Here is a 24,132-nt window from a genome sequence, read left to right on the forward strand (position 1 = left end):
ATTACTGAATTCCCTTTCATAAGCCTCCTATTAGCTTTTCCTTTAAAGCTAGGAATAAAATTTGGACTGGTAATCCAAAACTAATTTGATTTTTTTTTTTTAAAGATGACCGGTATTGGGATCCTATATAGGGGTGGCCGGTGCGCTCACTGGCTGAGCGTGGGGCTGACAACACTGTGCCAATGGTTGCGATTCCCTTACTGGTCAAAAAAAAAAGATGACCAGTAAGGGGATCTTAACCCTTGGCTTGTTGTTGTCAGCACCACGCACAGCCAGTGAGCTAACCGGCCATCCCTATATAGGATCCGAACCCGTGGCCTTGGTGTTATCAGCACTGCACTCACCACGGGCTGGCCCCGTAATTTGATTATTTTTAAACTGTCAGTAGTCCCTCTCCAACAAGAAGATTCTTTATATCAGTACATCAGGGGAACTGGTAACCACTGCTATCTTTTGTTTCATGAAGAAGTGTAACAGCAAGGTCCTTAAGACTATAGTCCTCAAATTTTTAATATTGAGGCCTGCAAGGCTGCTTGCCCTCACTCTTTATGCCCTATTACCAACTTCTTTTTTTAAAAAGTTTTTTAAGTATGTTTTTGACATGTTTACTTTGAAAAAAAATGTATTTTGAGAATTCTCTAGAGACTTTGGAGATTATTTAAAACAACATAGCTATTAAACTAAATTTGTCATTTACTAAAGAACTCACAAAGCAAGAAATTAGAAGAACCTTGATCTGAATGTGGCCAAAAGTAGACCGTTGATATAGTATTTTATAAGAATAAGGGTTTTCCTCTTCTCCTTTTTGGGATTTCTCCAACTAACAGCAGAAAATTAGAGTCAATGCTGAATTAAATTTTTTGAGTGGCTTAATCGTGTTCAGTGGACTTTTGGTTGAAGAGTTCTCTGTATCAGTAGTAGAAGTAAATTGAAGTGGTTGCCTGGCTTGTGATGATTACATCAGTAGCCATGTCTGTATTAGTCCAACTTTTGGGAAATAGGCTTTCCAAAATGGAAGCTGACTATCATAATAACCTTCCCTTCCTTCCTTCTGGCCTACCTACATGAGTGCATAACCTAAGCTGGGCCAATCAGAATCCATTACCAGGATTTTTAAATCGGGTTTAGAGAAGATTACTTTTACTTTCCTGATGCTTTACTACAAAGTTGAAAATAAGGAGCCTCATGGAGGAAGCCAAGAATAGAGACAGGGAAATTCCTGACAGCATCTGAGACCCTAGCTCCAGTTTTTCCCCAGGTCAGCTCTACCACTGTCCTAGCAATGTATATTTCCTCTTCCCCTCTGCTGGTTTTTGTTTTGTTTTGCTTTTTGCTTAAACTAGTATTTGAGCTTTTGTTTCAAAGTGACTGATATACTTATAAATACCTGCTTCCATGCCAAACACCTATTTAATTCTCAGTTTCATTATTTTTCCCTTACCAGTTTTTTAATTTGTCTACGAAAGTGAGAGATACTATCCTCTGGAAATTTCTGAATTTAATAAAATAATGAATTTAGATAGGATTTTTAATTAATTTAGATAAATTGCCTCTTTTGTAAATAGTGAAAATTTGTTTAAATGAACAGGATTGTAAGATGTATTTAAATTATTTCATAGGTTTATGTACATATAAATATTATATTCACTGATAGTTTGGGAAGGGAAATAGATAATGATGAAAATAGGTTTATAGATTTGACTTTATCTTTGCCTTCCTAGATCTGAATCTTAAGATAATGAGTTGGCTTGATGGACATTCAACAAGCTTTACAAATAGAATACAATAAGTACTTGGGGGTCAATGGAAGATATGTTTTGTTGGGCAGGAGTAAAAAAGGGGAAAGGTTTTTCTTAATATGCCTTTCTAGTCTGAATCTGTTTTACAAATTCCTCTTCTTCCTGTTTTTCTCCACACAAATTGAGTTGTACAGTAAGTGAAACAAATATTGTAAGAACTTTCCCTGATTCTTCTTTCGCTAACCAGTTACCCTTTTCCCACACTTTCAGTTCCTCTCCTTGGATGTAGTCATGGTAACCATTTTCTTAAGTGTCCTTCAAGGTATAGTTTTTCTTGTCTCCAGGTCGCATTTTAAAGCTTTCTTTATATAGATCTTGCACAATTCTCATTAGATTTATGCAAGTGTTATGGGCTGAATTGTTTCCTCCCCAAATTTATGTGTTGAAGTCCTAACCCCCAGCACCTCAGAACATGACTATTTGAAGAAGGTAAGGCCTTTTAAAGAGATAACTGAGTTAAAATGAAGTCCTTAGGGTGGGCCCTAATCCAGTATGACTGGTCTCCTTATGAGAAGAGAAGATTGTGACAGACTCTCAGAGGAAAGGCTGTGTGAAGACATAAGGAGAAGGCAGCCATCTAAGAGCCAAGGAGAGAGACCTCAGAAAAAGCCAACCCTGCCATACCTTGATCTCAAGCTTCTAGCCTCTAAAATTATTAGAAAATATTTTTTTGTTGTTGAAGCCATCCCGTCTGTAGTACTTTGTTTGTATCCCTAGCAAACCAATACAGACTTTAGTACCATGAAGTTGGGTGCTACTGGAACAAATACCTAAACGTTTGAAACTTGGTAAAGAGTATATTACTGAACCCAACTTCAGCTGCCTGCCCTGTACAAAAACTGTGGCTTGGCTCTCAAAAATCTGTTACAGAACCCAGGGCTGCCTGCCCCAAACAAAAGCTACTTTAAAGTCAAATTGTTGGTAGAATAGGAAGTCAGCTTTTATTCAGAAATACCAGTGACCTGAGGAGAGATCTTGCTTCTGGGTGGCAACAGCGTAGCTTTATCGATGTCTTCTTTGGTTTCTCAGGTCTGGATAGTATGTGTCTCATGGCAAGTTTGCATCTCCTAGAAACTGTAAGGCTGACTGGAAAACAACTTTGCATTTATGTAAATAATGTCATCTTGGGGCTGGCCAGTTAGCTCAGTTGGTTAGAGCAAGGTCAAGGGTTTGGATCCCCATACTGGACAGACACCAAAAAAAAGCACAGTTTGTAAATAATATCATCTTGCCCGATAACCAAGGTTCAAAATATCAAATAACCATGGGAAAAGAGAGAACTCAGAGAAATACATGCTAAGGAAAAGAAACTGTGCCTTTTAAAAACTAGAGCCCATGCAGTTTTAGATCCAAACATGGATGGCTTCAGTCTTGTTCACTCCAACAAGTAGAGGCTGGAAGAGTCTAGAAGTGCATGCTAGAAAAAGGCTAAGATTGTCTTGAGGAGACTGCTGATAGAAACATGGATATTAAAGATGATTCTGGTAAGGAAGAAAAGAGGAGAGCTGTAGAGAAAGCTTCCTTCATTTTAGAGATATAAGTATATCATTATGAGCAGAAGGTTGATAGAAATGTGAACATTAAAGGTACTTCTGATGAAGTCTCAGATGGAAGTGAGGAACACATTGGACACTGGAGGAAAGAAGATCCTTCATAAAGTGGCAGAGAACTTGGCTGAATTGTGTTCTAGTGTTTTGTAGAAGATAGAACTTGGGTATTAGGTGAGGAGATGCCTAAGCAAAGTATTGAAATCATGTCTTGGTTTCTCCTTATTGCTTAAAGTAAATTGTGAGAGGAGAGAGATAAATTGAAGAAGGAATTGTTAAGGAAAACAGAACTAGAACTTGAAGATTTGGAAAATTCTTAGCCTATCCATATTGCAAAAAATGAGAAAGTGTATTCTGGAGAGAATATCAGTGGTGTGACTGGATAATTATCTCTAAAGAGGTTACGGGTTTGTGACTTATGGGTCCAGTCAGCCATCTTGTCAGAATCCAGGCATAGATATGGGGTTATCCATGAAAGATCTGTGGAGGACTCTCTTGTTTCATGGCTTGGACCTCAGTGAATTGCATGGGAGGCCAACAAAGTTATACCATCAGAAATGCTGCCAAGCTTGAGCTGAGGGGGACAGAGATGGGATGAAATGAAGGAATGCTGTTAGACTTCTGGGATTCTGCAGGACAGGCCAGTCAAGCTACTCAGCCATGAACAGTGTTGTCTTCCAAGAAAAGGAAAACCCCAAAGGTGGGTTAGAGGCTAGCATAACTGATGCTGTCCCCATGAGCTCAGAAGCACAGGCCCCAGGAGTGCGGGGCCTATCTCTTCTGCTGGCTCCAGAGAGGTTAGGGCCACTTTTCAATCTAGTTAGAGTTCAGTAATCATTGTAAATATTGAATATTGCTTTTAGCACAACTAATGGAAGCATTTAAAAGTAAATGGAAGCATTTAAGGTAAAGCATTACTTTTTATAGTAATTAAAAGAAAAAAATAATTCAGATCATTTGGGAATTAATATTATAATTACAGAATATTAGTGAATATATGACAAACGATATATAATATAAAGGCACAAAAATATTTTGTATTCTTGACTACATGATATAGAGAAAAAGCAAATTAGTTGGACCATTAATCTTATAGGTTCTCGAATTCTTTGTAGACAGTTTTTCATTAGATTCAAATTATCCCTGTACCAGCCAGCCACACACACACAAAAATAATCAAATTAACCTTAAAATATAAGATATTTGAGAGCTGGCAGGTTAGCTAAGTTGGTTAGAGCGTGGTGCTGGTAACACCAAGGTCTGGGGTTCAATCCTTGTACCAGCCAGCAAAAAAAAGAAAGAAAGAAATTGGCACTTATGAAGAATAATCGCAGAATTCTAGAGAAGTCTACTTTCAATGGATGCAATTATTTTGTCAGTTTTATAAAATATTGATAAAAGAGTGTGTTATATGGCTACAGTGGTAAGTTTGCCAACAGGGGTGCCCTTTTTTAAATTAATAGCTGGCCAGTTGGGGTAGTTGGTTCGAGTGCAGTGTTGTAACACTAGGGTCAAGGATTTGGATCCCTGTACTGGCCAGCTGCCAAAAAAAAAAAAAAACAGAAAAAGTTTAATAAACTACAACTCCTGTTTTATATCAATCAGAGTACTCTTGTTTAGGCTTCAGTATGTTTGAAAAGTGAAATTGTTGGGTCTTGAATAGTTTTTTTAATAGACATTTTCAGAATATACAAAAGCAGAGAGAATAGTTTTATAAGCCCCTGTATGAAAGCTTCACCAGTTCACAGTGTTCAACAACTGTCAACACATGGCCAATCTTGTCTTTTCCCTCCCAACCCCAACTGGATTAATTTGAAGCAAATTCTAAATACCATATGATTTCATTTGTAAATTTTTATTTTTGACAGGACATTTTGACAGTTAGATCATGGCAACCATAGAAGAAATTGCACATCAAATTATTGAACAACAGATGGGAGAGGTATGTCTAGTTTACAGTTCATTTGCTGACTCATCAAACTTTTATTGTTTACACTAAATGTGTAAAAAATGCTTCTTGACTTATGATGGTGTTCTGTCCTGATAAACCTTTCGTAAGTTGAAAATATGCTAAGTAAAAAATGAATTTAATACACCTAACCTACTGAACATCATAGTTCAGCCTAGTCTACCTTAAATGTTCTCAGAACATTTACATTAGCTTACAGTTGGGCAAAATCATACAAAACAAAGCTTATTTTATAGTAGAGTGTTGAATATCTCATGTAATTTATTGAATACTGTACTAAAAGTGAAAAATAGACTGGTTGTCACCATTAATATACATACCCGAAAGCACCATTGTAAAGTTGAAAAATTGTAAATCGAACCATCACAAGTCAGGAACTGTGTCTGTATTGTAGGTTCTGGAAGTACAACGATAAAAGATATCCCCTGGCTTTAAGGTAATTTTTCAGTCTAGTGAGAGAGAGCTGAATAATCAGACAATCACAAGAGAATATAGCACATGCTGTGATAGATAATTGTATAGAGTGCTGTGGGAGCACAGAAGAAAAATAACTAATGAAGAGTTATGGAGTAGGTGACCTGATAGGGAATGTGTTCTGAAAGATGCAAAATCTGAGGCCAGTCTTAATGGACCAGTAGGAATTAGTTCATGTCAATACAAACATCTCCATTTTTTCAGTGGTTATGTCCTATTCCTTAGTAAGGGGTTCCATAATCTAATGGTTCTCAAAGTATCATCTATGGACCTTTTCAGAGAGTCAGCAAGGTCAAAACCATTTTCATAATAATACTAAAATGTTACTTGCCTTTTCACTATTTTCTCACACGAATACAGTGGAATTTTCCATAGGCTACTTGATGTGATTGAAATGTGTTGACATTTTGTAAGTGTACATAAGTCAGTGAACCAATGTTTTCTAAATAATCGATGCATGATGCTATGAAAGCATGCATGAGTAAAGGATCCATTCAAATTGCAGGATAGACCAATGGGTTTTAATATAGTTTCTGATTACATATTGCAACTAACATTTAAAAAGCTACCACTTGTCAAGTTTTAGTGTGGCATCAGAGAACAGTTTCCACAGTTTGAAAAGGCTGTTACAATGTAAAATAATGCCATTCTCCCCACTAAATCTTTGTTTGTGGAAAAGTAAACAAATTTTTATTTAAAGTGTTATTTATATTAATATTTAATGGGTTGTTACTTTTAAATGAATTAATAAATATTATTTTAAATTTTTTTCTTTAAATTTTTAATATGTTAAGTATCAGTAGCTATAACCCACATAAACAAAGGCTCTTTGGGACCCTCAGTCATTTTTTAGAGTATAAAGGAGTCCTAAGACCTGAGAGTTGTTTCCATAATTTACTGTTCTGTATTGAAGGCCGTTTGGATTGTTTCAGTTTTCAATTATTATAATTATGCTGCAAGAAATATCCTTTTATTCATCTAAGCAAAATATTTCAACCCAGTGACAGTCTGTACCATGCATGCACCTAATTCTTTTCTGTAAGAAGTGTGTGAGCCATTAGTCTTTTATTCAGTTCACAATGAATATTGCTATACAAATAATCCACAATAAAACTGGCAACAGCTTAAACTTTACATGGTAAAATTTGGTGTAGATAAACTTTTTCAAAGTTACATCTTGTAGGTATCACTGAAAATTGCAGAAATTGTTGGGGGCAGGTAAAGACTGGACTTGGTAGAAATAACATATGTAAAATAAAATTGACAACAATTTTTAAAAAACTTTACCCAGAAAAATAAGGCTTAGTAGAAATAATGTTCAACAAAAAAAACTTAAATTGACAGCAGATATGATCATTTAGACAAAAACTGATTAGTGAATCATAACTTTCTCTTAAATTTTATATAGAAAAGAATCTCAAAAATAATTTCAGGAAAATAAAAATGGGAAAATTTTGGAAGTAAACCAACTAAGCCATTTTTTAAATTTAATAAAGGAATTAAATTGGCTTAATGAAGTTGACTGTAGAAAATATTTACTCAATAACAAAAACTCTCAGTGCTGGGATAGTTTTCTTTATCAATGAACTTGCTCTTACCCAAACTATTCCATCTCAGCAGACGACACTTCTGTCGTCTTAATTGCACAGGCCAGGTTTTTTTGGTTTTTTTTTTTGGGGGGGGGGGGTTGGCTGATAAAGGGATCTGAACCCTTGACCTTGGTGTTATCAGCACCATGCACTAACCAGCCAGCCTCAGGCCAGATTTTTGTAATCATCCTTGACTCATCTTTGCTCATATTCCACTCCAATTTGTCAGCACATCCTGTCACCTCTCTCTTCCAAAAAATATCCCAAATCCAATCATTTTTTACCTCAGCATGGCTACTACCCTGTTCCCACCCAGAAATCTGCTCATATATAATAACCAGATACTGACAGTATCTTCAGTAGCATCTTTTCTGATCTCTCTTAATTCTATTCTTAAACATTTGTGATCTGTTCTTCACACCAAGTCAAAATTGATTCTTTTTTAAAAGGTAAGATCCTGCCACTTCTCTGCTTCGGACCCTCCAGTGGCTCTCCATTTCACCCAGTAGGAAATCTAGACTTTCATATAGCCTGGGAAGCCCTATACAATCTGGCCCCAGCGGTCACTCAGATCCCATCTTCCACTGTAATTCCTGTCTCCTCCTCTGTTTCACTCACAGGCTCTCTTGCTGTGCCTTGTGCCTCAGGAGTGTCAGTCAGACACTCCCTTCTGCCCCAGGGCTGTGTTGTATGTTCTGTTTCTTCTACCTGAGATGCTCTTCCGCTAGGTAGTCCTAACATTTGTCTGTTTTTTTTATTTAGGTCTGTGCAAGTGTCATCTTCTTAGAGAGAGCTTTCCTCATTGCCCTCATTTTATCAGTGTCTCTCACCTTACCTTGCTTTCTCTTCATAGCACTTAGTACCACCTGACAATGTTATTTTTTGCTTATTTATTATGTCTTTCCCTGCTAAAATAAAAGCTTCATGAGGGCAAAGATTTCATTTTGTTCACTGCTGTATCCCAGGACCCAGAACAGCAAGTAGAATGCACCCAATATATTTTTGTGTAAATGGAAGGTGGGAGGGAAGGAGAATGAAGGAATCAAAATAGTGAGGTCAAGGGCCGGCCCGGTGGCGCACTGCTACAGTGCGCCACTTGGGAAGCGCGGCGGCGCTCCCGCCGAGGGTTCGGATCCCACATACAGACCGGTTCCCGCTCACTGGCTGAGCGAGGGGCGGGCGCAGCACCGAGGGTTGTGATCCCGTTGCCGGTCCCGGTCCAGTACGGGCGCAACACTGAGGGTTGCGATCCGTTGCCGGACACAAAAAGAGACAAAAAGGAAAAAAAAAAATAGTGAGGTCAAAATGTTCCTATTATTGTACCTTTATTTATTTGCAAATTTGTTTATTTCTGTAGGATGGAATTTTGTGGAAGTAGAATTGCTAGTTTAAAAGGTGTGTGTGTTATATTGAATATATATGTAATGGTGTGCTTTTCTAGCTTTGAAGATATAAGAAAATTGAGTTGAAAAAAAGTTGAGTTGAATTGATTATTTATTCGACATGATTGTGTTAGATTGTTACAGAGCAGCAAACTGGGCAGAAAATCCAGATTGTGACAGCACTTGATCATAACACACAAGGCAAGCAGTTCATTCTGACAAATCATGATGGCTCTACTCCAAGCAAAGTCATTCTGGCCAGGCAGGATTCCACTCCAGGAAAAGTTTTCCTAACAACTCCAGATGTGTCAGGTGTCAACCAGTTATTTTTTACAACTCCTGATCTGTCTGCACAACACCTCCAGGTAATTAACTATTGAAGTGTCTTTTCATCTGAGACTTGAAAAAAAAATTAAAAGCATATCATGAGTCCTGCCATTAAGGACTTTACATATATGCATATTCAGTAGAAAAAGAAATTCTTGAGTAAAATTATGGGCAGTGCGGAATATCTATGGTGACTGTCCTCTCCTATGGGCCACTGTACTTTTCCTCAGAATCCTCACACCCATATATATTAGGGGGTTCTTAGTTGCATACAGTAAGATCTACTCTGGCTAGTTTGGCCAGGAAGGGATTTAATAAATGATATAGAGAACTCATGGAATTGTTGGGAAGAAACAATTGTTGAAGAAACAGTTCCAGGTCAGGTTTCCAGGAATAACTATTGGAGCATGCTGCAAAACTGCCTTCTGAGAGACCTCCTACTTCTGCACAGTTAGGAAATTGTCAAATCAGAAACAGCTTCTGTAGCTGCAGTTTCCAGAACCTTGCTGCCTATGCCTTGTACAGGAAACTGCCAAATCAAGAAGTCGGTACTATAGTTTCTGGCTTCAGCATTATGCCTTCCCTGTTGTTATCTACATCTTCGTTGATGTAGCAAGCAGTCTACCAGTGGTGTGCTTTACACTGGAACTCAGTCATATAGATTAACATTACGTCGTTTTAATTTTTACTGGAATACAAAACTATACATTCTTCAAAGAGCCAGTTAAGACTTTTATACACTGCATGTCTGTGATTATGTACATATTTTTACTGCTGGTTGCTATGTTTGACTACAAATACAGTGCACCCTTAAGTTTGCCTTTAGAGAATTTTTAGAGGGGTGTCTGCTTAATAAAAATTGAGTTCCATGTTTTGTGATGAAAAACTGATGAAAGAAAATTCCTTTTAGGATTGAAAAACTCCTAATTCATAAAACATGAAATCTTGCCTTTATGTCCCGACAGATGCTATTCTTCCAGTGACCTTATTTGTATTATTTTTAGAAACTAAGGTAGAAAATGAATAGGGCCATAGTTAAGGATTTGTAAGAAGTTTTTTTTAATGAACAAAAGTCACAAAAAGTATAACATTATGAATACTTTAATTTTTTTACTTTTTAATTAATAGACTAGCTTTTTTTTTTAGAACAGTAAGTCCATAGGTTTAGGCTTCCTTTAGTGTTTACCTAATGTCCTTTCTTTATTCCAAGGATACCATATTACATTTAGTTGTCATGTGTCCTTAGGTTCTTCTTGGCTATGACAGTTTATCAGGTTTTCCTGTTTTTGATGACCTTGACAGTTTTGAAGAGTACTGATTAGGCATATTATAAGATGCCCCATTACTGGACTTTGATGTTTTTCTTATGATTAGACAGGAGTTATGGGTTTTAGGGAGGAAGATTACAGAGGTTAAGTGCCATTTCATCACATCAAAGGTACTTTCTATCAATGTGATTTATGACTGGTGAAGTTGACCTTGATCACCTGGCTGAAGTAGTGTTTGTCAAGTTCCTCCACTCTAAAGTTACTACATTTTTTTTTTTTTTTTTACAAAATTCCTAAAATGAGGATAATATTGGTACTTTGCTTACTTTATGGGTCATCACAAAGGGCAATGAAAGACAAACAGGTATAGGTTGGAATTCCCCTGGGCCAAGAAGATTTAATTTCTGGTCTAATAACCTAAGTTGGGATATGGACAAGTTCCTTAACTTCTCAGAATCTCTTCTACCCTTAGGAACAATATCCGATAAAAGATTAGCACCATTTGCAGTAGGTATGCTACTAGGAAAAGAATAATACTTGCCATAGGTGCTTTCAAAAGACATGTAATACCAGAAGTTTAGTTTGTTTTTTTTCAAGTACTTATTACAGACTGATTTTTGTGGTGATGTAAGAAGAAATGATGCCATATATTATGTAGTAAGGAACAGTCATTTTTAAGAACCATTTAAAGTTCTTAAAACCAGAATTAGTCCTGAAGGCATTCACACTCCTAAGTGAAAAAAAGAGTAAAGGCAGAGGATTATTTTCTTATTTTTAAGCATGGGGGAAGGTGTTTGCTAAGCGCAGTATCACGTTTTTTGAATTGAATTAATGATTTGTTAACATTTCAAAAGATTGAAAGAAAGAAAATGAGGAAAAGGTTGAGGTTGAAAGATAAACCTAAAAGAAGAAACTATTATTCCTTCACTAGCATCCCATTAGCTGTGTCTAGTGATGAGCTCTTTATATAATTTAGGAGGCTTAGTAATTTGTCCAAGGCCACCCCCCCTAGTCTCACTTCTGGTCACTGATGTGCTACGCTTTATCAGGCTCCAGAGTCCATGCTGTCAGCCTACACCTAATCCAAATCTTAACTCATTAATGAAAAGTCTGCCTTTGTATAGAAATCATATTTGCATAAGTATAATTTACTGCGTCACCAAAATTTGTATCTTTTTAAAATTATTTTTACTTTGTTTTGATGCCCTATACAGGGATCAAACCCAGACCGTTCTAACCATGAGCTATCTGGCCAGCCCCAAATTTACATCTTTAATAACCCCTTTTCTATTTAAAAAGTTCAGAGTTATCTTTTGTGCTGTTATAAGCTTTTATTTGTCATGTTATTTCATGTGGAAAGGTTCTGAGCTTCTCAAAGATAAATGTCATGATAGGACTGATAGCTGCTGCAATAATTTGATGTGTTCCATGTGAATAATATTTAGTGTATAATGGGTGAGATGCATTAAAAAATACTCATTTATTTGTATGTTGAACAGTTTGGTTACTTTAATGGAATTGTTATGAAACAGATTGAAAGATATTCTTACTGTCTTGTTGTAACATTGAAATGTTCACCTATATGTAAAGAAAATTACGACTTTTAATTGATAGGAATAATAATAGAGTTCAGAGTTTAAGAATATCTTATGAAAAAGAAAGCAAAAAAGCAAGACAGACTGTTCTTTCGTTTTTTGACAGAATCAGAGTGTTATTGAGTAACAACAATTTTTTTTAAGCTCTTAACAGATAATTCTTCCCCAGACGCGGGACCAAATAAGATTTTTGATCTTTGTGTGGTATGTGGAGACAGAGCATCAGGTAACATTTAAGATAACCTCCTATATGTGTTGTGTTGTTAAAATAACTACCATACTACCGTGTTTCTTCTACTAAAAGTAAAAAGAAAAGTAAAGGAATTTGTCATTTTTATGGTTCATTTTTGTAGCCTATATGATTTAACTATTTTCCCCCAGAGCTTTTTATTCATCTTTATTTTTCTTTTTTTTACATCAGTACAGTTTAATTTGATTTGTAATAATATAAAATGCATATTTTAATGAATAATAAGTTTCAATTTTTGAAAGTAAACCTGTAGAAAAATGTTTGAATGTGAAAACTAGACGTTTTGCCAAAGGAAACATTTAAAAATGAGTTGTAATCCTTAATATATTGGATTAAGTTTTTAACCTACCTCTTGAGCCCTGTTCCAGGAATATAGTATAATTTGAGTTATTGAGGTAGAAAAGGCTCTTGTTAACCTTTATTTAATGCTCTGCATAATTGAGCAGGATATTCTCAAAACATATTACTAGTACTCCAGGTTAAGTCATTTTAGTTCTAGCCATTGTTACCTCACACCAGAAATATGCACTTACATCCACTCATATATATTCATAAGTGCCAATGGAATATAGTTGAAGGGCCCAGTTTGTTTCCATTAATCTTTTGCAGAGCTTTGTTGCAAAAACCTCCATTAGAATTTTTTCCAGAGTGTGTGTGTTTTTTTTTTTTTTTTAGCACATTCATTATTACAAATCATGATTTTTCTTTATGCTCTTTACCCGACCTGTCCCTCCCTCCCCCCCATTTCTAGTAACCTTAGGTTTGTTCTCTCCTTCTGAAAGTTCAACAAATTTTTGTGGTCTTTTCTTTCTCTCTTTCACTCTCTATCTTTCTTTCTTAGCACCCAATTATAAGTGAAAACATGTATTTCTCTTTCCTTGTCTGGCTTGTTTCACTTAACATAATTTTCTCCAAGATCATCCATGTTGCTGCAAATAGCAGAATTTTATTGTTTTTTATGGCTGCGTAGTATTCCAGTCGTCTGTCAAAGGACACTTAGGTTCGTTCCGTATTTTGGCTATTGTAAATAGATGAACATGGGAGTGCAGGTATCCCTTCGACATGATGCTACCCATTCCTTTGGATATATACCCAGTAGTGGGATTGCTGGATTGTATGATAGTTCTGTCTGTAGTTGTTTGAGGAATCTGCATACTGTTTTCCATAATGGCTGTACTAGTTTACAGTCCCACCAACAACATGAGAGTACCCCTTCCCTGCATCCTTGCCAGCATTTGTTATTCATGGTCTTTTTAATAATGGCTTGTCTAATTGGGGAAAGATAACCCATGGAATGGGAGAAAATATTTGCTATACATCTGTACAACTATACATCTGACAAGGGTTTAATATCCAGAATATACAGAGAACTCAGCTGTACAGTAAAAAAACCAAATAATCCAATTAAAAATGGGCAAAGGGGATGAATAGACATTTTTCAAAGGAAGACATACAAATGGCCAACAGGTACATGAAAAAACGCTCCCAGAGTATGTTTAATTAGTTAATAGATGTGTGAAGAAATGGTTTGTGAAATAATAGGTTGATCAAAATGTTACAGATTTCTTCAGAAATTTCAAAAGTGGAACTTACTATGTAAAGGGATTATTCTGTTTCAAATACTAGATGACATTTTATCCTTTTCTTGGAGTGTAGTTTTCAGATTAAAATATCTACTATACAATATATAACAAAAATATAATTTGTAAGTGATGTCAAAAGTAAAAGTAGTTTTTATATTAAGCAATGTGTTAGGGGTAATTTTGTCCTCTTTCCCAAATTTTCTATACCATTGTTCAGGTTACCTTATAAAATTAAAAACTTCATAGTATTTTATTTATTTATCAGAGAATATGGTTGTTCCATTCTCTCTCTCTTTTTTTTGGCAACTGGCCAGTGCTAATTCTGTAATAACTCATGTTAGAAACTCAAAAATCTCAATTTCATCTCATGTATTTTTTAAAGGGAAGAAATGGGCTTATTTCAATTCTGTTCTAAAATATGTGACTTGTATTTTCTTAAATATTTTATCTCTAGGTCGTCATTATGGAGCAGTAACTTGTGAAGGTTGCAAAGGATTTTTTAAAAGAAGCATTCGAAAAAATTTAGTATATTCATGTCGAGGATCAAAAGACTGTATCATTAATAAACACCATCGAAACCGCTGTCAATACTGCAGGTTACAGAGATGTATTGCGTTTGGAATGAAACAAGACTGTATGTATTAGCTTTAAAAGAGAAAACACATTAAGGATTCTGGCAAACTAGAAACATGTTCAAATTAACACATTAAAATATGTCAAATATATGTGCTTTTAAACTTACAGTTTTCCTACTAAAAATATAAGAATATATACATATGTATTTTTTATTTATTCAACAAGTATTTATTGAATACCCAAGTAACAAGCATGTATTTGTAGTTTGAAATTAGCAAAACAAAAAAGCATAACTAACTAGATACCACTCTACCTTTTGATTAAACTATAAAAAGATAATGACAATAGTTAATATCGATTGAGTTCTCACTGTGCCAAACACTGTGCTTAGCATATTTATTAACTTATTCTTATAGCAGTTATCTGCAGTAGGTACTATTTGTTATCCATTTTACACTTGAGGAAACAGAGAAGTTGAGAAACTTGCCCAAAGTCACCCAACTAATAAATGGCAGAACTTGGCTTTTCTTTGCAGTTTATTGTTTTTCAGTAAATGTATATTTAACAACTACATAAAATTGTCTCCTAAGTATTATAAAGTAAAATTTCTGTAACTATTACAATATTACCTATATTTTATAAATGAAGACCAAGCAGTTAAACTACTTCTCAATCTCCCTGACTTTAACTTAAAAACAAAAATCTTAGAACTTCTTGTGTTTCTCTATTAGTATTATTTTCAATTGATTAAATTTTATTTCATTTTTTAAAACTCTCATATAGACAGGTAAGGGACTCCTAACTTCAGTTCTTCCTTCCTGAAAGTGAGCTTTTAAAAAATAAGAGTTCCTTTACATTTCTACCACGAGAGTGGAGGAGCAAGGAGAGAAAAGAGAATAACTAAACTGAATCAACTTTGTTGAATTTACACATAATTTCTAAAGATTGATGGTTATCTTTGAAGTCCAGTATGGTAGCTGTGTCTCCCATTAGCAGAATTGCTGACCCAGAGCTTACATGTATAATTGCCTATAAATTCTGTATTGTGATATAATAGTTTAACACATTTTTGTAGCTGTTCAGTGTGAGAGAAAACCCATAGAAGTATCACGAGAAAAATCTTCCAACTGTGCCGCTTCAACAGAAAAAATCTACATCCGAAAAGACCTCCGAAGCCCATTAGCTGCAACTCCAACCTTTGTAACAGATAGTGAAACTGCAAGGTATAGTAAAACAGACATTAAGTAGCTTGTCATTTGTTTTTCTTCCCAGTGACACTAAGGCTAAAAATTTGTACTTAATTGTTACAGGTCAACAGGACTATTAGATTCAGGAATGTTTGTGAATATTCATCAGTCTGGAATAAAAACTGAGTCACCTGTGCTGATGACACTAGATAAGGTGTGTTTAGTGCAAGTTGCTTTTCTTTTTGACATAAGTTATCAACTATTTGGTAGAAATGTTTATTATTCCACTAGGACAATTATAGCTTCAACAATTTTTTTTCTTGGCGGTGGTGTGGCTGGCCAGTATGGGGATCCAAACCCTTGACCTTGGTGTTACAAGGCTGTGCTATAACCAGCTGAGCTTATAGCTTTGACATTAAGGCAACAAACATCTCAACTTCTTCCAGGTTTCTTTTTTTTCCTCTTGAAACAAAAATCCTGAGAAAAAGAAATTTATAATAAATGCAAAATTCCTTATATTCGTTTTAGGTTTCCCTACAGATTTGTTAGTGCCATAATACTTAGAATATTTCATGTAAGGAGAAATTCTTAGCACACTTCAGTCAGAACATTCACTTGACTCAAAAGTAGGAATAGGATTACAAGAGCTCTCATACTATATACCCAAGTCACCTGGGTTTTCTTAGCTCTTTATTAGGCAAGGGGTCTAGAGAAAAAAAGGTTTGTTTATTCAGATTGAGCATGTAGAGTTTCTGTACTTTTCAGAAACCCCTTAGAACAAGAAGCAGTAATTTCTCCTGAAAACTCATATCTTAAAACAGATGTTAGGGAGCCTGTGTATTTGTCCTATGTATTGCCAGACTTCTTAGATACAGTCATGTGTCACTTAACTACAGGGATACATTCTGAGGAATGCTTCGTCAGTCCAGTTTGTCATTGTGTGAAGGTCATAGCGTATACTTAAGCAAACCTAGGTGGTATAGCCACTACACACCTAGTTTATAGGCAATACCCTATTCCTCTGACCACTCTCATATGAGAGTACTTCAAAAAGTTCATGGAAAAATGGAATTAAATGATAATATGAATCTTCCATGAATTTTTCGAAGACCCCTTGTATTTGTGTTTTGTCATTGATCAAAAAATGTCATAACACTGTGAGTGACTGTTGCTTGATGTTGTAAGGGTGGAAAAGGTATACTACGTTTTCTCACCTATCATAAGGATCACAGCCAAAACTCCTATAACAAAAGATGGATTAATAAGAGAAAATCACAGCAAATTTATTCAATCAAAATTTTACATGACATGGGAGCCTTCAGAAATTAAGACCTAGGGCCGGCCTGGTGGCGCACTGGAGAGTGCGCCGCTTGGGAGCGCGGCGGCGCTCCCGCCGAGGGTTCAGATCCCATGTGGAGACCCGTTCGTGCGGGCGCAACACCGAGGGTTGCGATCCCGTTACCGGTCAGTACAAAAAGACAAAAAAGGGGAAAAAAAGAAGAAATTAAGACCTAAAGACCTAGGGAAAACTTTTTATGTTTAGCTTTGAAGAAGAATGGACAGCTCTACAGAACTGTGATTGGACAAAAAGGGTATGATTAATGGTACACTGAGGGGGAAACCCAGTAAGGCCTGTTTGTTCATATTCTTCTTGACCTCTCTGTGTAGCATTCCTTCCTCCCAGGTATAGGGCAGGACACCTCTGGAATGAGAGTATTATGACCTACTCTCAGACATGGTAGGTCAGAGAATTTCTTTATGGCTAGCTCCTACACAGAAAAGTGGGAGAAGATTAGAGTAATATTTCTAGGTTTTATGGCTTGCTTTAGGGGAGAGAGGTCCTAGTTTCCTGCCTTCGGGAAAAGAAATTCTGGTTTCTATGACTCACTTCAGGGGAGAAAGAGGAGCAAGAGGCAGGAGGGCAGGAGAAGGTCAGAGAGAACTTGCGTCTGAGGCTGCTTCTGAAGCATTCCAGTCTACTTGAGTTCAGAGTGCTCAACATGTCAAAGTGCCATACTTTGGGGTACTGCTTTCTGAATCCCAGAAAGGCACTCTAAATACTTGGGGTCTGAAATCAAATTATATATGCCACTTACTAGCTGCGTAGCTTTGGGAAAGTTATTTGACCTCTTAGTGTCTTATTTTCCTCATCTATAAAATAAGAATAATAGGAGTGTCTACCTTACAAGTTGGGCTTTAGCCATGTGTATTAGTCCATTTGTGTTGCTTATAACAAAATACCCGAAACTGGGTGATTTATAAAGAAAAACGACATTTATTGCTTACAATTTCTGAGGCTGGGAAGTCCAAAGTCTATCTGGTGGTGGCAACAGCGACCCAGGGGTCTCACATTGCAAGATGATGGAAGCAGAGAGAACAGAGAGAGAGAGACAGACTCTCCTCTTCTTTTAAAGCCCTCAAAACCACACCCTTGACCACCATTTTTAATCACTACATCATGGTCCTACAATCTAATTACCTCTTCAAGGCTCCACCTTTCAGTTACCAAAAGAGAATTTTCCGGGCCGGCCCGTGGCTCACTCGGGAGAGTGCGGTGCTGATAACACCAAGGCCCCGGGTTCGGATCCCACATAGGGATGGCCGGTTCGCTCACTGGCTGAGCGTGGTGCTGACAACACCAAGTCAAGAGTTAAGATCCCCTTACCGGTCATCTTTTTTAAAAAAAAAAACAAAAGAGAATTTTCCATCCTCTTAACAATCACAGTGGGAGCTAAGTTTCTAATATGTAAAACTTAGGGAACACATTTCAAGCTTCAGGGAGTTTTGGGGGGACGTAATTCAATCCACTACACTCCACCCTTGGCTCCCCCAAACTCATGTCCTTTTCATATGCAAATACGTTTGTTTCATCCCCAACGTCTTAACTTGTTTCAACTCAAAGGTCCAAAGTTCAAAGTTCCATCTGTGAAATCAATACAAGTTATCTACTTCCAAGATACAGTGGTGAGACAAACATGGTACATATTCCCATTCCAAAAGGGAGAAATAGACCAAAAGAAAGGAGAAACATGTCCCAAACAAGTCCAAAACCCAGCAGGGCAGGCATTAAATCTCAAAGCTAGTGAATCCTGTAACTTGACTCCATGTTCAATGTCCTCTGAATACTGGTGTGGGGGTTGGGTCCCTAAGTCCTCTAGCAGCTCCACTCCTATGGCTTTCTTGGTCTCAGGTGATGCTTTAGCTCTCACAGGCTAGCATTGCACACTGGTAGCTCCACAGGTCTGGGGTCTCCATGGCAGTCCTGCTCTCATGGCTCCACTAGACATGGTGCTGATGGGGTTTTTCTGCTGCAGCTCCGACCCCACATTTCTGCTGGGCATTCCCCTAGTGAAGGTTGTCTGCAGTGACTCCACCCCTGTGACAGATCTCTTCCTGGGCCGCCAGGCTTTTCCATACATCATTTGAAATCTGGGTGGAGGCTCCCAAGCCTTACCAGCTCTGGCATTCTGCGAGCCTATAGATCTAACACCATGTGGACACCATCAAAACTTCTGGCTTGTATTTTCCAAAGCTGCTGGTCCAGCCACACCTGGGACCAATTTAGCCATGGCTGGAGCAGCCTTCGCAACTGGGGTGCTGGTGCTGGAAGCAGCTTCCTGAGCAGTAAGTCTGTGGAGGGTGCCTCAGGCCTGTTCCCCAAGACCATTCCTTCTCCCTAGGCCTTTGGGCCTGAAATGGAGGGGTTGGCTCCAGAGGCTTCTACAATGCCTTCAGGGCCTTTTTCTCCTCCTTTTGATAATCCCTTTCCTTTGTACTAATTTCTTAGTTATTGGTCACTGGGCTGCACCATTGCATGTTCTCTGCTTTTCTGCCACATGGCCAGGCTGCAAATTTTCCAAATTTTTATGTTCTTCTTCCCTTTTAAATTCTGGCTTTATGTCACGTCTTTGCCGCCATAACTCAGCATAGGCTGTTGCAAGTAGCCATGCAGCTTCCTGAGTGCTCTGTTGCTTAGAAATTTCTTCCACCAAGAACTCTGGTTCACAATGCTTAAGTCTCACCTTCCACAAAGTCCAAGGGCATGGACACAGTGCAGCCAAGTTCCTTGCTATGGTGTAGCAACAGTTGTCTTTTGTCCAATTCCCAATAAGTTCCTCATTTCTGTCTGAGATCTCCTTAGAATGGTCTTTACAGTCCGTATTTCTATCCGCATTCTGCTTGCAACCTCGTAACCAGTCTCTTAAGACATTCCAAGCTTTCACTCGTCTTTTTGTCTTCTTCTGAGTCCTCCAAACTCCTCCAACCTTTGCCTAACACCCAGTTCCAAAGCTGATTCCACATTTTCAAGTATTTGTTATAAGGAACTTCTATAAGTGTTACCCCACTCCTGGTACCAGTTTTCTGTATTAGTCTATTTGTGTTGCTTATAACAAAATACCCGAAACTGGGTGATTTATAAAGAAAAACATTTATTGCTACAGTTTCTGAGGCTGGGAAGTCCAAAGTCTATCTGGTGGTGGCAACAGCAACCAGGGGTCTCACATTGCAAGATAGAATGGAAGCAGAGAGAACAGAGAGAGAGAGAGACAGACTCTCCTCTTCTTTTAAAGCCCTCAGAACCACACCCTTGACCACCATTTTTAATCATTCACTACATCATGGTCTTACAATCCAATCACCTCTTCAAGGCTCCACCTTTCAGTTACCAAAACAGAATTTTCCACCCTCTTAACAATCATAGTGGTGGCTAAGTTTCTAATACATAAAACTTAGGGAACACAGTTCAAGCTTCAGGAAGTTTTGGGGGGACATAATTCAATCTACTACAACATTTAGTTAGTAAGTGAGGCAATTTGGCCTCATATATTTTGGAATTACAAGACTTCACTTAGCCTTGTCTACATGATTCAAGGTTAGAATGGTAATTGCAATTTCACTGACATATTAACTTCTTTAGGAAAAGAAGGGAAATAAGTTTTGCTGAGAAACCACTATTTTCCCAGACACTGTGCTTTGTTTTTTGTATGTCTTTGTATTAAGATATAACAACCTTGTGTGTTAAAGTTTCTCTGACAAATGTCCCTAAAACCATCAAGTCACAGGATATTTTTCTGTGTTGCCTGAGAGTCTTCAGTGGCAAAAAACTTAAAAATCTAGTCAGAGATGTTGCCTAATGGAAGATAATATATGAGCTTCTAAATTTTAGTTGAAAATTAAAACACTTAAAAATTGTAATTATTTTTACTCATATTTAAGAATGCTGTTTGAAGCAGGGGTAAAGAACATGTGCTTTTCAGTCAGACAGGTCTGACTTCCTGTCCTGCCTCCACTATTTATTTTCTTTTCTTTTTGGGGGGTGGCTGGCCAGTATGGGGATTTGAACCTTTGACCTTGGTGTTATCAGCACCAAGCTCTCCCAAGTGAGCTAACCAGCCAGCTCCCTGCCTCCACTATTTCATGGCTGTGTGCGATGGGTCATTCTTCTGGTTGGTGATAAAGGGATGATGATCCCTATTTCACAAAGTTGTTATAAGGATTAAATAAAATATAAGTATATAAGTAGTAATTATGTAAGAATTTGGCAACTAGTAGGGTGTTCAGTAAATGATTCTGGTACTAGTGATTAATTTGGGGAAAACACAAAAACTGTTTTACTCTTATTCACCAAAATCAATTTCACATAAGCTAAATAATTGGTATAAAAAATGGAACATATATATTATTTTAGGGTTAAGAACACTAAGAAAACCATAAAGGAAAGTATAAATTGAAAAAAATACCATTGAGTGATCACAGCAGTAGGCCATAGAAGGCAACATGAAGGGCCTCTCATGAGGTTAGGATAGGATAATTTAAGCATTAAAAGAATATAAAAATGAATTGAAATACATCAAATATATAAAAATCCATGAATTTAAAATGATACTCAGAAAAGCTCATCTGTCACCATTGGGGATTGCTAGCATATCAACTCATTGCTCTGAAAATTGATTACTAAATGGAAGAAAAATTAAGTACTTTTCTGCCTTTCCTGTACAAATTATATTTCTGAGCAATCAAAGTTAAGGGAAAAATTCTTTTTATAAAAGAATTACAGCTAATGGATAAAAAATATATACATTATTGACAAGCATAGAAAATGAAGACAAAGACAGTCCGTATTTCTATCCGCATTCTGGGCTAATATCTTGTAGTACAAATGTATAAAGAGGTTTTTCAACTCCAGTAAGAAAAAAAAGTGAAGATGGGATCTGGCCAGTTAGCTCAGTTAGAATGTGGTGCTTATAACACCAACGTCCAGGGTTCGATCTCTGCACCAGCCAGCGGCCCAAAAACATGAAAAAAAGTGAAGAAAAAAATGGGCAACTCATTGATTTCATTTTTGTGTTTAACACAGTGCCTAGTAAAAGTTGACATCCTAGGAAGTCTGTTCAATAATGCATTTGCCTTTTTTATACTCTTTTCACTCGTATTCTTTACATTCTAGACAAGTTTTTAGTTTATATAATATGTTTTAGAAATTATCATAATATCAGAATTTTAATGCTAAAGTCAACTTGAAAGATCGTCTAATTTAGTATCTTTTTATGGAGGAAGCAACTGTTAACACGGATAATTAGTAAGTACAGTTTTTTATTTAAAGTAACTTATGTAAACATTTCTTAAGAAATGTACCTGATGTTTTCAAACTTGTGTTTTCCTCAAGAAGTTTCTACAAGCTCGGAACACTTTGACTTAACTTTCTAGGTTTCATTTATCCTCTTAGAGTACTTTTGGCTATTCATAATCTAGAATTAGATATTTCAGATTTTAAAATATACTGATACCAATTTGCAGAATTTTAATATCCTCTTCCCTTTTCTTTTTTTAATAAAGGCTGAATCATGTCAGGGAGATTTAAGTACATTGGCCAGTGTGGTTACATCATTAGCAAATCTTGGAAAAACTAAAGATCTTTCTCAAAACAGTAATGAAATGTCTGTGATTGAAAGCTTAAGCAATGGTGATACCTCTCTGTGTGAATTTCACCAAGAAATGCAGACCAATGGTGATGTTTCAAGGTAAAGTCTATTTTGATCTTGAGTTCTTAATTAAGTGTCTTGGTACGAGGATACTTCAAGAAGTTCATGGAAAATTAGAATTAAAAGATAATACAAATCTTTCCATGAACTTTTTGAAGTACTCTTGAATTTCTTAAAATGCTTTTATGTTAAATACTATTTACAGAAGTTTCAGAAAACAAGTATTTCTATTAGACTTAGAAAATTTAAGGCATAGTAAGTTTTAACTGAAAAACTACATTTAGTATAAAATGTCCAACAGGTTACATTCTGAATAACAGGAACAAGAAGTGTGGTCTTAAAATTTAGGATTTTTTTTTCTCTCTAAAGATGGTAATTTGGGTCTAACATTTCAAATATTTTAGTTGTCACATTTTATCTTCTGTGTATATAGACTGAAACATTTGTCTTACTAGGCAGTCATGTTGATCACTATCCCCCGCCAAATTTCTAGTAATGAAAATATATGTAAAAGACTTAGTTGAATCAACTACAGTTTTAAGTTATACTTGCGGAAAACAGTATTAGAATTCTGTTCTTCATTCTGTCAATAAAAGTTGAGCATCCCTAATCTGAAAATTAGAAATCCAAAATGCTCTAAAATCTGAAACTTTTTGAGCATGTACCCGACACTCAAAGAAAATGCTCATTGGAACATTTCATGTTTTGGATTTTCAGGTTAGGGATGATCAGCTGGTATGTATTCTGCAAATATTCCGAAATCTGAAAAAATCTGAAACACTTCTTATCCCAGGTGTTTCAGGATAAGGGATACTCAATCTGTGTTAATATTTAGGATATAGAAACCAAATCATTGAAAATATTGAATAAACTGCATTTATGAGTCATGATAAGTACTTTGTTGAAATGAGATTTTAAGGAACTCTAGAAAAATATGGGGAGCTATTTTGAATAATTATTTGCTAACCGTTAATTATTTATCACTCTTAATCTCAAATTCTTACAGTTTAGATTTAGCTATGTAACTACAAGTTTATTTTAAATAAAATTAAGACCTAACTTTGTGTTGTATACATTGCAGTAAAGTCAACAGAAATTCTTACTTTAGTTCCTTCTAAATAACTTCTGTATGTAAAATATAAATGGGCTAATATCTTGTAGTACAAATGTATAATTTTTCAAAGCATATTTTTATACCTGAGTTTAAGAATTTTTCTCCCCGGGCCGGCCCGGTGGTGCACTGCTACAGTGCACCGCTTGGGAGCGCGGCGGCACTCCCGCCGAGGGTTCGGATCCCACATACAGACCGGTTCCTGCTCACTGGCTGAGCAAGGGGCGGGCGCAGCACCGAGGGTTGCGATCCCGTTGCCGGTCCCGGTCCGGTATGGGCGGGACACTGAGGGTTGCAATCCGTTGCCGGACACGAAAAAAAGAAAAAAAAAAGAAAAAAAAAAAAAAAGAATTTTTCTCCCCCTTAATTATACAAGATTTTAAAAAGAGACTTTAATTCCCTGATAATACATTAATATGGTAATGTAGTATTTCATATTATACATATGAAGTTTAATTTGTTGCTTTTGGAGAGAGTCATAGATGTCACTGA

General features: G+C 36.6%; 1 protein-coding gene across 3 annotated transcripts in view; it reads left to right on the forward strand.

Annotated features, from left to right (window-relative positions):
* NR2C1 (nuclear receptor subfamily 2, group C, member 1) overlaps positions 1-24,132 on the forward strand; it is a 50,597-nt gene that overhangs the window by 5,895 nt on the left and 20,570 nt on the right. For all 3 annotated transcript variants that reach the window (XM_008588002.1, XM_008588005.1, XM_008588003.1), the window contains exons 2-8: positions 5,215-5,288; positions 8,895-9,125; positions 12,095-12,176; positions 14,238-14,417; positions 15,435-15,582; positions 15,670-15,760; positions 22,384-22,568. In XM_008588002.1, coding sequence (XP_008586224.1) covers positions 5,235-5,288; positions 8,895-9,125; positions 12,095-12,176; positions 14,238-14,417; positions 15,435-15,582; positions 15,670-15,760; positions 22,384-22,568 — 971 coding nt within the window. In that variant the 5' untranslated portion in view covers positions 5,215-5,234. The remainder of the gene's footprint in view (positions 1-5,214; positions 5,289-8,894; positions 9,126-12,094; positions 12,177-14,237; positions 14,418-15,434; positions 15,583-15,669; positions 15,761-22,383; positions 22,569-24,132) is intronic.

The sequence above is a fragment of the Galeopterus variegatus genome, unplaced genomic scaffold (assembly GCF_000696425.1).
Source record: "Galeopterus variegatus unplaced genomic scaffold, G_variegatus-3.0.2 Scaffold4619, whole genome shotgun sequence".
NCBI lineage: Eukaryota > Metazoa > Chordata > Mammalia > Dermoptera > Cynocephalidae > Galeopterus > Galeopterus variegatus.